The 15,470-nt window shown below is 34.9% G+C and overlaps 2 protein-coding genes across 2 annotated transcripts; one reads left to right on the top strand and one right to left on the bottom strand.

The window, feature by feature from the left end:
• The first annotated feature begins 683 nt into the window (after window positions 1-683).
• Window positions 684-9,028, top strand: LOC105194496. The gene is made up of 5 exons (XM_039450252.1): window positions 684-2,680; window positions 4,781-5,130; window positions 6,161-6,321; window positions 7,383-7,567; window positions 8,221-9,028. Exons 1-5 carry the CDS (start codon window positions 2,585-2,587, stop codon window positions 8,515-8,517), a joined length of 1,089 nt encoding a protein of 362 aa, XP_039306186.1. The 5' UTR covers window positions 684-2,584; the 3' UTR covers window positions 8,518-9,028.
• LOC105197933 (general transcription factor 3C polypeptide 5) lies at window positions 9,018-13,493 on the bottom strand. The gene is made up of 7 exons (XM_011164539.3): window positions 12,447-13,493; window positions 11,677-11,832; window positions 11,024-11,597; window positions 10,359-10,934; window positions 10,050-10,258; window positions 9,271-9,454; window positions 9,018-9,199 (listed from the first exon to the last, which is right to left on the bottom strand). Exons 1-7 carry the CDS (start codon window positions 12,591-12,593, stop codon window positions 9,042-9,044), a joined length of 2,004 nt encoding a protein of 667 aa, XP_011162841.1. The 5' UTR covers window positions 12,594-13,493; the 3' UTR covers window positions 9,018-9,041.
• Window positions 13,494-15,470: the final 1,977 nt, after the last annotated feature.

Here is a 15,470-nt window from a genome sequence, read left to right as displayed (position 1 = left end):
TCGATTGCCATGGTAGATGTGGTAGAGTCCCTAGCTCCTCGGCACCATTGGGCGTTCGCTTTTCCGTCCATCTCGCACGTTCAGCAGGTAGCAGATCTCGGTCCTCGTCGCGCCAAGAAGACCTGAAAAGACAGACCGAGTTACGATTGTGTAGGTACTGTAGGTGCGGCGGTGGTGGTGGGATGGTGGCGATAGTGATGGTGGTGGTGGTGGCTAGTGGCACTAGTGGCAGCGGTAGCGAGACCGCGAGCCCCCCGAGTCGTGTGTTGTGTACGCGCGCGGCGCGACTATTGGCGACTATGCGTTTCGTCCAGCGAGCGACCACTGCGCGACCAGCGAGGGCAGCGAGGACGGAGTCAGTAGAGCCGGAGCCGCTATTCTGGTGTGGAGGAGCATTCTCGTGGCCGCGTGCGCGCGTTCTGGCGCGTTCCTTCCAGCTCCGCTCTGACGGATAACGCACGCGACTTGGACGCTCCCGCCGCTCGCCGCCCGCCACCCGCCACCCGCGTAATACTGCAGGCAGACAGTGCAGACTGCAGGATCGATCGGGCCGCGCGCAGAGACCACAAAGGAGAGATCGTGGAGCCCGATGAGTCTGATCTCGAGTCGAGTCGCAGGCGCATCGCGTCGTTGCGACGAGCGACGGGAGCGACGAGTCTCCAGTTGTCTCTAGTAGCGTTAGCGGTCAGACTCGTCATCTCCGCGCGCGCGAGTGATTTTTTTCTTTTTCTTTCGAGCACGGACACGACCGTGGTCCGTTGGGAAATCTGCCGCGACCCCAATCAAGTTAAAAGGCTCTCTCTCCCTCTCCCTCTCTCTTAAAGGCTTGATTTACCGTTTGTTGTCGCGAACAAACGTACGTACGTACGTACGCGCGAGGAGTACACCTTTGGCTCGCGTTCGCTTCCACGCAGGACACTTGTCGATAATCCGAATGTACGTCGTGGTGTACCCTAGTCGGATCCAGTCTCTTCTCGCGCGATGCAGCTTCACGCCGCATGTACACGCGTATTCTCGCCATGCTAAAAGTATGCTGCAAGGACGCACTTCTCGCGTCTGACAACGCGGAGAGACGCAATAAGTTTCTTTCGATTCGTATTCGATCGAAATTCATTGCCAACATTGCGTACACGCGGAACAGCGAAAGGAAAACTGCTTTCTCACACCGTACTTTTTAATCGGCAATTAGCGTATTATTCGACATGTGCAGTATACGCGGATTGTAGACGATAGATATCTCTTGCTGTGCTTGCGAATAATGCGAATCGTTTGAATAAAAAGATTATCTTCATATTTTAGAAATCATTTTCCGTCGTCTCTGAACATAAAATATTAAAACTTTCAATATTTATAGAATATGTTTTTTGTTTCGTCTTTTTGTCTTTTATATGATGAATGAATAATGAATGAAATAAGAAGCAAAGAAGGTTAATAATATGTATTATTGTCATTATACACGTTATTTATGTTTACAGATAGAAATTTGTGGAAATGTATAGCGCGCGATATACGATTGTTGTCACACAGCAATATTTTTACGAAATCTACGCGGGGCGTAGAATGAAGTAAAAAGACATATTCTTCTCATGTTGAAACGTTGGACAAAATGTGCAGTTGCCAGTGGGAGAAGAAACGAAGCAATAACTTGGAGACGATTCGAAAAGTCGGAATCACTTTCCCCCAGGTGGACTCTTGAGCTTTCAATTGGCGCGATTAGTAAATAAGGACAATACAAGCATCTCTGTCCAAATAAAAAAAAAAAAAAAAAAGGAAAAATAGAAATTTTTCTCTTATGCCGCAGACGTAAAACTTTATGCCGCGTCGAAAGTAACGAAGAAGCAAAAGGAAGTTTTCGAGATCACGAGATTTCTAAAGATCGTACAAGTGTGGATTCGAGGAGCGCTATTGGGAACGTGTGCGGGTGATTACGTTACTAGAGAGAGAGATTTACGTCTCGCGATGGCAAGAACTAACGCGTTACCCTTGCACGATGCCGCTCCCATGCGAGTTAGCGGAATACTGTGCAGTCTGTGCAGAGTGTGGAACCGGAGGCTGTGCTAGGAGTGCGTTAAGGAGTGTACGCACAGTGATATTCGGCGCGGAGAAAGGATCTAGTTTCGTGACGGACTGGCCTCTGCCGTATGGTTCGATAGACGATAACGGTCCTACGAGCGTGTCGCTATTGTGTTGATATTTATCTCTCTCTCTCTCTCTCTCTCTTTCTCGAAATTTATTGTACTTCATCGTTACATCTTCCAATTGTAAGGGCCTCCTTACGCCTTACGCTTTGCGCCTTACATGATCAGTGAAAGAAAAGTGGGATAAGGATAAAGAAGAGTCGTGAGAGAAAAGAACGCCGCGCGGCATCCTCTCGCCTCTCGCCTCTCGGCCTCTCGGCCTCTCGGCCTCGCGCGGGATAATAGAAGGAGAGAAGTCGACGCGAAGACGATAAATACGATTCGGAGCAAGAAGGAACGAGAAAGAAGATCCGAGTGAACGAGATCGCATTGCGAAACGGATAAGTATCTCTCTACGAGTTGTGACGAGCGCGGAGAGATTGGTCCAATGCGCTCAGGATCGTACAATGGCCGAGGCCCTGTCCGACCCGAGACCCGTGAGCGTCGTTGCCGTCGATGGTGCTGCTGTGGATAATGTCAGGAGCAACGCGGACCAAATACAGGTACCGTTTCGTTTCTTCTTTTGACAGGTCATCAGTCAAGCGACGGACATTTTTTAAGAGGAGGATACACTTGTGCGTTGAAAATACGGATCTGTAAAGTTGGCACATTCTGTTAATAAAAAATAAAAAAATACATAGAGTTCTGGTAGCACTTTTCATGGTTCCAGAATTCTTTATAAAAATAACAATGAGTTCTGGATTTTTTACTTTAAAGAAACGAAAATAAAAAAATGTGTTAACTTCGCGGAATTTAGAACGACACCTCCTCCTCTAAAGTACAAGGAAACATTAAATATTAGCACGTTTGACAAGAGTTCCAATTAGTGCTATCAGAGTTCTATCGCCGATTACAATTTCAAAAAGAAATTCACACGATTAACATTTCTTTTACAATAAAATATTGAACGTATCGCGACACTTTTCGTCCAAGTGTCGTGTTGACCATTTAACGTAGTTCCAGCGCCAGTTCTCGCCAGTTCTAGCAGAGTTCTATGCTGTACAATCATTTTCGAAAATAGTTCTGGTGACTGCAATTTTTTTAATAAATTTTTAATAAATGATCCAGCACGACACTTGGACGAAAAGTGTCGCGATACGTTCAATATTTTATTGTAAAGAAAATGTTAATCGTGTGAATTTCTTTTTGAAATTGCAATCAGTGATAGAACTCTGATAGCATTAATTGGAACTCTTGTCAAATGTACTAATATTTTATGTTTTCTTGTATTTTAGAGAAGGAGGTGTCGTGCTAGATTAGCACATTTTTTTCATTTTTGTTTTTTTAAGGTAAAAAAATACAGAACTCTTCCTTATTTTTATAAAAAACTCCGGAACTGTGAAAAGTGCTATTGGAACTCTATGTATTTTTCTTTATATCAACAGAATGTCGTGCCAACTTTACAGATCCAAAAATTTTTTTTTTTCTTTTATTGAAAAGTGTAGTTTTTTTTGCTCATTTTCAGTTTTGCGCATTGTACACTGATACGATGTTTTTGATACATTCAATGTTGTGTAGAAAAGGAGATTGAACATATAATCCTTGCGCGAATCAGAATAATACATCTGCGATCATGCAAGTGTCAAATGAGTTTTCTAATAATTGTATACTTAAATTCGATTATTTATGTGCATCCGCGCATTATATTCTTTCCGATTTATTTATCTTGACGTCTAAGAAAATTATATACATATTCTACAGTTCCATAATTTATAAAATGTTTGTGTTCTAGTTCTAACAGCTTATAACATTTTATAACATTTTATGAAGAGTAAATTCTGACGACAAGCATTTTCTTTTATTTCTTCTATAATTTTTATCCATCAGAAAAGATATTCTTATTTAATACGCAAAATGCTGGTCGATTTTTAAAAACTCGGTATATATTTTAAAATAGCTATTGCTAATAGTAAACTCGATTACATTTTATTATATTTTGATGATGAACGTTCTTTTTTATGTTTTAGAAATAATTTTTATCGTGCGAAAAAAAAGAGCGTGAGAAAATCTGGATATAATGATGAATCATTAATCGATTGTCAAAAGCTGTGCAGGTTTTAAAATAAAATAAACTCTTTTAAAAAACAACTCGTGTGCATTTTAAAATAATTCTTGGAAATATTGAGTATTCCTGCACCATTACATTCGTAAGTAGTGGGCATTCCCTTTTACTGGATGATAAAAATTACTTGAAAATAAAAAAGAGCGCGTTTATTATAACAAACTTTTAAACAAGTTTAACACAATATGGGAGTTTTTAGAAAATTTGCAACTAAAAAATTGTACAAGTGTGTACAAATATAACTTTTAATGTACAAAGATGATCAAAGAGTAAAATTAATCATTTGTAAACTAATTTTTTTATGTATATAAAAAGATTATATGTTCAAAGATGTTTGAATTTTACAATTAAGCGAGTAAGTTTACATGCTTCAAGCAAAAAAAAGTTCTACATTAATAAGGATGATAATCAAAATATAGGATCTTGCAGTTTAATTAATTAATACTATTTAAGAAACTTTAACAAGAAAAGGAAGTTGACAGTTGGTAATAAAATCACATTGCTAGCTCAAACTCAAATTCATAACTTGTTTACATTTTAGGAAACGCGAGATAGTGCTCGGTCCTTCACTTCGACAGAGGCGCAGACGGAGCTGGCGTTTCACAATGGACCGATGGGCCCTCAAACTGAGGAGGTTTCCAACGGCATACGAGACGCGCGTAGACGAGAGCGACGGATACGTAGACAGCACCGTCGCGCTCTGAGATCTTGCTCCATACCGACATATCCCGCCGCCACACCAGGTTGCCAGACGGTTTCAACCGCACCAGGAGTGCCGCTGGTACCACCCGCTCGAGGTTTCCTTCACCCTCCGCCCCCGCACTTGAGTCTCAGAGGTCTTAGTCTTGGCTTACCCTTTCCTGTACCCACTAGTGTGTCTGCCTTCAGCAGGTAAGCCTCGATTTCTTTTTTCTGTATAGATGACATGCTTCCAAAATGCCATTTTTTTTTTTTATCAAATTCATGCGGCATCTGAATGTCCACAATTTGTTTATAAATAATTGAGGGACTGGATTCTATAAGGGGATACGCGCGTGGGATAAGTATTGTTTACTGGATTAATTTCAGTTAAACACAAAGAGATGCGTTATGAATTAACTGAAGTTAGTCTTGTGGACAATACTTATTCCGCGAAATCCGCGCGTTTCCCTTTATAGAATCCAGCTTCTCAATTACTCTGTGAAAAAAATTACAAACAAAAAATGTATATATTTCTTGTAAAACATTTTTAGAGTTTAATTCAATTATTTCGAATTTAAATTAAAATGAAAAAAAAAAGATTTGAATTAAATTAGCATGATCTACGATTTAAAGAAATGTTTAAATTTAGATTAAAAATCAGATTAAAATATAGAAGTAAAAACATACAAACTAAAGTTTATTTTCTATTTGCCGTGATTATTATTCCTACTCAATTTTACTTGATGTCGGAACTATCCGATTTCGATCCAATTGATTTGATTGAATAAGTAGATCGATCTCTGTCCGAATTGTTCAAATATGAAACACAAAAATTTCTACTTAACGTATATTATAATTTGTACGAATTTTTTATGTCAATCTTATGACTACAAATTATTTAAAAATTATTTAGAGTAGTAATACGAAATACGTGGTACAATCAGGAACGAGTGATTTTAAAGCTCAAAATAAGTTGCAGTGATAATATAAATTTTTTTCGTATAAGGAAAGATGTTGTTTTTAAGGACTTTGAGGATTTTAAACAATAAAATAGAAAAATGATTTGTGTGTTTGAAGATATAAAGGGATGATTGTACTATGTATTTTGTCCACTCTGTATAACTATATATAGCTTTACAATTGTCTCTATGTTGTAACGATGCAGTAATCGCACCACATCATTGGGTGACGAGTATTGTGTTGTTCAACCAATGTGTATCTTTCGTTTCTTACATTGCAGGGACACAGTGCCAAAACAGTGCTGCGGTTTGGGTTCTCCACCAGTACGTTGGTCTATATTAGGTGTCGGTTTCGTAGGTCTAGTCTGCGCCGGTGCAGGCACTCTTCTTGGCGCTCTCAAAGCTTCCGGTCGTGATCATCTTTTGGGAATATTTATGTCGGGTAAACATTTTTTCTTCATTTATTCGTATTAATCAGAAAACGTAGTAATTAAGTACCGAAAGTAATTTTATATTGAAGAAAGTTTCAATATTTTATACGATCGTACGAAGAAAGAAAAATTTTTACATAATTTATATAATAAATCTATTTATTAACATATAAATTTGTTAACTGTATGTTAACCTTCATGTTCTTTTTTTAAAGTTGTAATGTATTTTCGAAATGAATCGAATCGACAATCATTTCGATTTTTTATTCGAAAAGACATAATGTATGCTTCTATAATTCTTGTTCCATTCACTTAATTTGTCTGGATTCCTTCTTATTATTGAGATTCAAATAATTTTTATACAGAGAAAAAATTACGAAAGAGAAATATAAATGCTTTATTTATTAATATGCGCAGGAAGAACGAACTTTTTTAATTACGGTATTATGATAAATTTTTGAAATCCAAAACTGCTAAAGAATAGGTAGACATAACATGTAGATTGTCGTGGCAATCGACTGCACGTGGAGCAAGATCGTATAAGAGAGAGGAGAGAATAGGGAAACTCGAGCTCGCAACAGTTACTTTCTAAACGTGGGCATGTAAGCTGCGACCCGCTCAGAATGCTTCTCACACTGAGAAAACGCTACTTACAGAGATTGACGTTGTGTACTTACACACGCAAAAACCGTGAGATCGAGGGAATAATAGCTCGAGGAACAAATGAAGGAATAAATAGACAAATGGATAGATGCCGCTGTCTTTTTGGCTATTTGGAATTTATTTATTCTTTTTTTTTCTATTTTGTTTTTTTTAAGCAATCTATAACATGTATTTTAAATTGAATCGGTTATTTGAGAAACAGCACAAGTGAAAAAATCTCGTATGGAGAATCGAAAAGTGACTAATTGTTACAAAACAGTAATTAAAAATTTGTAAATGTATTGTATTACGTATCTCTCCTTACTTTGAATTTTGTAATATTTCAATTTTGACAAAAATTGACTTATATATTATTTTTCAAATGACCGCGCGCGAGCAATTCAATTTATAGTATACATTTTTATTACAGGTATAGGAGTGCTTCTGGTATTGGTGAGTGCAGTAGCGTGGCGACTAACTAATCAAGATTATTGTGGCAACTTATTCGGCTTCACAAGCATTTCCGGTAGAATACCCCCTGCGAGACCGATACATCCATATGCCGCTATGATTTATCCAGAATTTCAATTTAGAACACCGCCACCGAGTTATCAGGTATATATTTATTTAAAGCAACATTTTATTAAATATTTTATTATAATTTTATTTGATCCCTTCCACTAAATAACGTGACTGCTTTCATAAGCCGATTTATTAGTTGCTTTGAAGTCAAGTTTTCCATGAGGCATCAATAATTTTCGAGGTGTAAACAATTGAACAAGAGAGATAGAGGGGGGAGGGACTTTTTGTGAATTTTATTTTAAAAACTGTAATATGTCACAAAACTACATTTTTCGATTAATTTTGGGTAAACTTCACTTCAATAGAAATTTAATTTGCTTAATTACAAAGATATATATTATAAATAACTTAAAGATTGATATAATGGTTCTTTTATTAAGAATTTTAAATTATTCAAAAATTTGTTATTAAAAAAAATTCAATGATTTTGGAATATTTTATAGATAAAATTTATCATATATGCGCGCGCACACATCTACAACTTATATAATATAACATTATCTGTTTTAAAGATTCTAATAAAATGAGAGTCTAAATAGATTATATTTTTTAAAGATTATAAAATAGAATAAACTTCTGACAATTTCATGTCAAATATCTATAATAAAATACTCCATATCTCTTGGAAATTAATCATTTTATCTACATCTCTAAAATTTATATAACACGTAAACCGTATTTTACAGGCTAGTATGCAAGACTATAGACTTCGATTGTTATTATTGGACCGATTGCAGCCTACATCATCGCCGCCGCCGACTTACAGATCAAATGCGGGAAGTATCGTAGCACCGGGTACAGCGAGAGAGAGTCGACCGCCGAGTTATTGCGCCGAGTCCAATGTCACGCCTAACATCACTTTAGTATCCTCGAAGAAGGATGCGAATCTTGTTAGGATTGTCCAAACTGAATCCGAACCGGTTATTCTCAGTGGCGATCAAACGCCACCGGTAGCCGCTGTCGAAGTACTGGCGCATCTTTAGATTAAGCGACAGATTTATTTACTGGCCATTTCTTTCAAGGTTTAAAACGACGATGTACCTAAAGTAGATAGTGTTTTTATGTAAATTACTTTTTGACATGAGAGAAAATACGGAGACAAAGTTCATAGACGCCATGTATGCCTTCACACCTCAATTCTCAGATCGAACGCATCGTATGTAGATATTCGTTTATTATAATTCGCAGCTGTGTACAGTTGGGTAGACAATGAATATAAGTCTACATGTAATACGAAGAAATTCTATGATTATTAGTTGAGAATAATTGTATTTTATATTTATTTTAATATATGTGTATATACATATATATATATATATATATATATATATATATATATATATATATATAAATTTATTTGTAACACTTCTTATATCCAATGCTTTGTAAACAAATGTTAAGTATTGGAATATTACATTTTAATACTTTCAAAGAGACAAACAAAAATATGTAATCGAAATTTCTTGTCCACACAATTATATTTTTGATCATTTGGATTCAAGTTTCGTTATTGATCGTGTTCTGTTGTTAATTTTGAAGTAGAAGGAACATCCGTTTGAATTTCTGTAGAATTTGTTGTAATTTTTTTTGTTTTTTTATTAATCATTTTATTATATTTTAATCTAATGCCATGTCTTTTTCGTTTCCGTGGAAGCGATGTTGGGTCTGTAATAAAGATATAAGTTTAGCCTCAATAAATGATTTTATTTTTAAGAAAGTGTAGAATCGATACATACGATCCTCAGGTATATTCATCTTTTTTCTCAAAACAGCCCGTACTTGTTTATTTAAAATTTCTCTGCATTGTACGTCAAAACCAGGTGGCAACCATCCTCTCTTTTCATGACATCTTACACCAGGTAAAGGGTCGGGAAGCTTTGCCAACATTTCCTGTATTTCTGTCACTAAGACGTCGCAATACTAATAACAAAATGAACAATTTATAATAGTGTTGAGTAATTGAACAAATGGAATTAGACGAATTTCAAGATTATATTTTAAATCAGAATTGCTTCACAGATCATTTAAGTTATATTTGAATAGCTCAAGTATTCATCACATAACATGGTGAAAATTATAAAAGTAAATGAATGTATTGCAATATTTATAATTTCATTGGTCAGCATCTAATGAATTTGCTTACTTTTGTAATGTTCACGATGTTGCGTGATTACACAATCGAATTCCAGATCTATCTCTGTTCGATTTGACTTCAGATTTCGAAAAACGAGAAAAATAAGAAAACGAAAAATATTCATTTTTTATTTGTATATTGAAGGAGTGCATCAGCAATTGCATATCTGGATACATTCGTTCCTATTTAAATTTTCCTTGAAATTCAAACCATTAGAACAATTGAAGTTAATTGATTTATCCAAATTTGAAGATATAATGTTTTTCCTTCCAACTATTCAATCACATAATTTATTCGAATCTTTCATATTTTAATATTTAATGTCATTTTAATCAATACTTTTAAAATATACTAATTTTATAAAGTGAACTATTGACAAACCTGATAAAACATTTGCCGAGAAGGAGGTACCATACCCTCGCGATATATATACACATTCTCATACAAATGTCGCTCTTTCTTCGAATGCTGTTCTTGACTCAATGTAGCGGTAAGTACTGCAGGTTTCTGTTTAGAAACTGGTGCTGATTTATATGGTAATGTATAATTTGAATAATTTCTCTTACACCTGACTGTTGAACCTAATCCATCTACAGATCACAGAAATTAATTTTAATTTTGTAGAACATTTTTTATGTTAAACAAAATACTTAAATATACTTTTAATATTTGAAAATAATTTTAACTTACGCATAGCTTTTAATCTGTAATCCAATGTTTGATATTTCCTCGCATTAATATCCTTTCTTGGATCGTAACCCAGTTTCACCCACATAATTCTCCATGGTCCAGTCATAAAATAGTATGCTACCGATGGCAATAATATCTTGAGCTGTTCGGACGAAAATTGTGTCTTATACATAATAGCATTTTTCGACCAAATTGGGCGCTCCTCGAAGAGCTGATGTACACGTTCCAAGTGCGTATTTCGAAGAAATTTCACTTTCATAGCACTTTCAATGCCTTTTGGCGCCACGGCGGGTACTTCAGACGTAGAGAAGTATATGTAATTGGGAAAACCTCCATGGCCCTTCTTGTTTCTACCAATCACATTCTCCGGATTTGAGTCAATTTCAGTTTTCGGTATGTACTGTTGTATAGTGTCCATTCTGCTAAAGACAGCTGGTGGTAGGAAGTAAGGTACATCATTCTTTAACCAAGATTTTAATGGAATGCCTGTTGGATAAATCAAGTCGTATATGCATTCCAATCTTTTTGGATCTGATCTGCTCTGTGTCATTGGTACATATTGAAAATCACATAAATCTGAAAGACATTAATTATAATATTTAGTCCTAAAATTAAGAGAAACATTAATATACATAAAGATTTTGAATAATTTCTTTGGAACATACTAGTAAATTTGAATTCAGTCTCTATTCTGCCTAATATTTTTAGTTGCGGTACTTGATAATCTGTTTCTTGAGATAAATTTTCATATTTATTGTTATCAAAAGTAGATACAATTTTTTTCTTTTTTGATAAATTGTTGTCTATGCATGTATCATGTGAACCTGTATTATCTACAGCACATTTTTTCTCAGCTGTTTCTTGACTACTACAATGTGGAGAGTTAACGTCGCAATTTTTTTTCTGATTAATCAAATCATCGACACTAGCAGTGCCTTCAAAATTAGTCTCTTTTCTTACAATATTAAATGTTGCATTAATCTGTTCATTTTTTGAATGTGATGTATTCAGATCCTCTTTACTAACGCAAAAGGTAACAGTTTTTAAGTTTGTATTATCCACAGACTTTGGTTGTATAAACTCCACAGTAGCACTTTTGACTTGTGTTACCTTATTCCTTTTTATTCTAACTCTGAGTAAAAAACCATTTGTATTATGTCTATCCCCACAAGTAGGTTTACTATAACCATCGTCAGGTCTAAATCGTAGTTCCAATCTTCTGTTAGGAACATCCACAGTCTATTAAATAATACAACACATTAATTAATCAGATAATATGTTAAACTAATTGGATATAGTATTTATCATTGTATTATACCATGGAAATAGAACTAATGCCACCTAATGTTTCAATAGCTTTATCGACATTGATTACATTTCCTGGATATTTAACACATATCAGTTTCTTGTCGAGTCTATGCCCAAAAATTACTGGGCCTGCATATTTGCCATCTTGTGGATTACTTGTCTTTACCTGTAACAGATTCTACATATAATCTGTACATAATACTACATACAAATCTAATTTTAAGAATTAGAAAAATAGAAAAAAAGTTAATGAGATCAAAAAATTAATCTACATTGTTAGAAAAGGCGCAAGTTGTAAAAAATAAATTTATTATTAATGTGTATAGAGATTAATGTTTATTTCCACCAATGTAAATTAATTTAAATCTGAGTTTAGATCTTAAAAAAATAAAGAATAAATTAAACCAAGATCAAAACTAATCTGCATCAATGGAAATAGAAATAAATGCTTACTTAAATTTACATTTAATTTTCATGAAAATATATTTATTCAATTCAATTGTATAAAAATAAAGATTTGAAAAGTAGAAATTGTTTTGATAGGTCTTCTAATGATCAAAAACGTTATATATTTAACTCTCAAATATTTCTTTCTCTCAATGTAAAGCGACAACCTTTATTTCATAAAATTTTTGTTTTTTTTACAAAATAGAATCAAACTCAAAATATAAATTTGTAATAAAATCTAGATGACATCAAAGAAATAATAAATAATTTTTATTAAAATTTAATATGAAAAGATCAAAGCAAATGTTCACCGTATGAAGCATTTAGACATACATTATCATTATTGTTTTCTGGCAATTCAGTAAAGGAATCATCGCTGTCCATTTCATGACAATAATCATCCACATTAAAATCCGTATCCTTGTCGTCTTGCTTAGCAGACATTTCGGTGTCACTTGGATCATTCCCTTCGCTCATCATATTGTTATGGTAATTATCCAGAATATTACCACTACCACCTTCGATTTTTTACGAAATTAGGCTCATTCAACGCGTTTTCCCATGAAACGAACGAATCTGGCAGAAAAAAGTGTCGCTCTGCCTCACGAATCGAGATATTAAGCATTAAAGTTGACGACTATTGAGGTTAGGAAACCTGTCGTACCGACATCATTTAACGAGCTAATCAGAACGATTCAGAACCTAATCGTGCGCTGTGATCACTTGCATCTTCCACATGCAAAAAGTGTACGAATTTGAAATGTGTGAATTATAAATATTCTCTAATTATACAAATTCTCTGTTTTAAAACACAAATTATCTGCTTTAAAAACACAAATTTTCTTTTAAAATTTTAGCAGAGAACTTTTTCGAACCATGATAGATGGTACAGCTGTACCGCGCGCGAGCGACATCGTCGACATCGTCGTACTGGGCCTGCGCGCCCATGGCCGTGGCCGCGACCTTCGGCAAGGCCGCGCCAACGCGTAAACAAAACGGATTCCGAATCCGAAAAAATTCGTGTCGGAATCGCCTACTGTTGTTAATAGCCGCAATCGTTTCCGCGTATCTGATTCTTTTCGTCCGAGCGTCGCGATTATTTTCCGTAGCCGTCCGTCCGCGCGTTTTACTTATCGGCCGTTTGTTTCTGTCCGTCCGTCCGAGCGTTCGCGTTTATTTTTCATCATCCGTCCGTCCGCGCATGATTATAAATTATCTATGCGTCTGTCCGAGCGTCATATCCGTATCTTGTCCGTTCGCGTGCCGCTTTTTGTAAACATCTTCGCGTACATTTCTTTTACTTTCAATAAACGGCTTTACTTTGTAACACCGAAAAACTGTCTAATTCTTACGACGACCTACCCGCGTCCTCGTCTTTCGATATACTACCGCCCGTACGCAGAAGTCAAGTCGTTACAATTAAAAAAAAAAAATTTAGACAAAATGTTGTAGTTTATGAAGCTTTATTTGAATTGTTCGAAAAAAATTCATTTGTCGAGCTGCAAAGTGTCAAAAATACGAAATTTTTAGGAACAAAACAAGCCCACCAAACACAACGTTACATGTAACGTAAATGTTAGTTGTAATTTTCCACTCAACAATATAACTGTTATATAACAAGTGTGTTATATAACAGTTACATTGTTGAGTGGGAAATTACAACTAACATTTACGTTACATGTAACGTGGTGTTTGCTGGGAGGTGTGCTTTTTTACTGCATAAGATAAGGAAGTTAAAAGAACTTTGAAAATCTATTGATAGAGCGTTAAAGTTGAAACTTCAAGCTTCAAAATGCTTTTTTTATTTTTTATTTACGATTTTCGCCGAGTTACAGCCATTTGAAAATAGTCTAATTTTTGGTGTTTGGCAAGTGTTTCCTGTTTTCTATTTTTTTTTTATTTTTATTGAGTAGTGTATATATCATTGTAAGATGATTCGTCAAATCGTTATAGTTTTATCAAAGTACTATTTCAAAATTAATTAAACAAATAATTATCAATATTTTATAAAAGATCAATATTTCTCTATTTTTGGAAGTGTATATATGTTCTCACATAATTGCTGATTATAATTTTTGTGCAAGAATTCGTCATATAAATTAAATTGTTTTATTGAGATAATTATGTATCTTTATCATTACATAAGCAAGTAAGCAAATATAATACCGTATAACAAAATAATTATTGTATTTTCGGATTATTGACACTTTATATATTATTCGCAAAATTACAATTTGGAAAGAAATTGTTTAATAATTAAAAAAGATATTTTTAACTGTGTTAAATGTATAAAACATTTAGAAATATAATCCAAATAAGTGTTTACAAAAATGCACAATTATTCTTAAATTATAAATGTAGAAATGTTGTATGAAATATTATACATTGAACATGGTGACATTTTAAATAAAGAATCAAACAGTTTTTGCAATAATTGTAAAATATTAAAATTTTTTTTTAAAGTTAGAAGACCACGATAAAAAATTGGAACACTTAGGAAAAAAGTTCGGGATCTTCAAGGATCAATTTTTGCAATTGTAAATCAGATTGTTCAACGTATAATGCACAGGTATTGGTGCGTCGGGGGCAGAGTGAGAGAGAAAGCTGCGAACTGCCTCGAAATCGAACTCTGGGCCGATAGAAAATACGCCAGGAGGCAGAGGGTCGGAAGATAAACGCGGGACAAGGGAAACGATTCTCGTCCTCGAGATCATGAGATCCGAGGATCGGAGGGCCTGAGCAAAGTTCCTCCTCCTCTTCGAGATCGTGGGCCCTTACGATAGAAGAATCCGTAGAAGATTGCTCTTCCTCCAGATCATGGAAGACCTCAGAAGTCGAAGATCCAGGAGAAGAGAGTGAGACGGGAGAATCCGAGAAGATCCTATATGTTAATTGACCTTTGAGTCTGGCGAATCGGCGCGAGAATCGCTCTTCTTCTGGTGCGACTGACGAATATGAGATAGGCGGGTAGATTAAATTGACTTGCGCGGCAATGCTTTTAATTTTTTCTTCTATAGCTTTAATTCCTACTTATGTACATTTGGTAATTTTAAAATTAGAGAAGATGATATTAGAGCCATCTATTTTATTCAATAACTTTGATATAATCAACATTTTATATTGAAATTTAAGCGATTGTATTTGTCAAGGTGTTGTTTAATAGATTCTAGAATCAAAGTTATGAAATATTTATTACTTAGGAAGTGATTTATAAAAATGTGACGACACTGCATAATGGGTCGAAGAAAGGGGGGTAACATGACCATTAAAAAAATAAATTTAAAAAATTTGGTTTTGTCTAAAAACACACAGTATTTTGTAACAAAATTGTATATTTTTAAAAATAAAAAGCGTTAC

The sequence above is a fragment of the Solenopsis invicta genome, chromosome 6 (assembly GCF_016802725.1).
Source record: "Solenopsis invicta isolate M01_SB chromosome 6, UNIL_Sinv_3.0, whole genome shotgun sequence".
In the NCBI taxonomy this organism is placed as follows: domain Eukaryota; kingdom Metazoa; phylum Arthropoda; class Insecta; order Hymenoptera; family Formicidae; genus Solenopsis; species Solenopsis invicta.
This window is presented reverse-complemented; position numbering and strand designations above follow the sequence as displayed.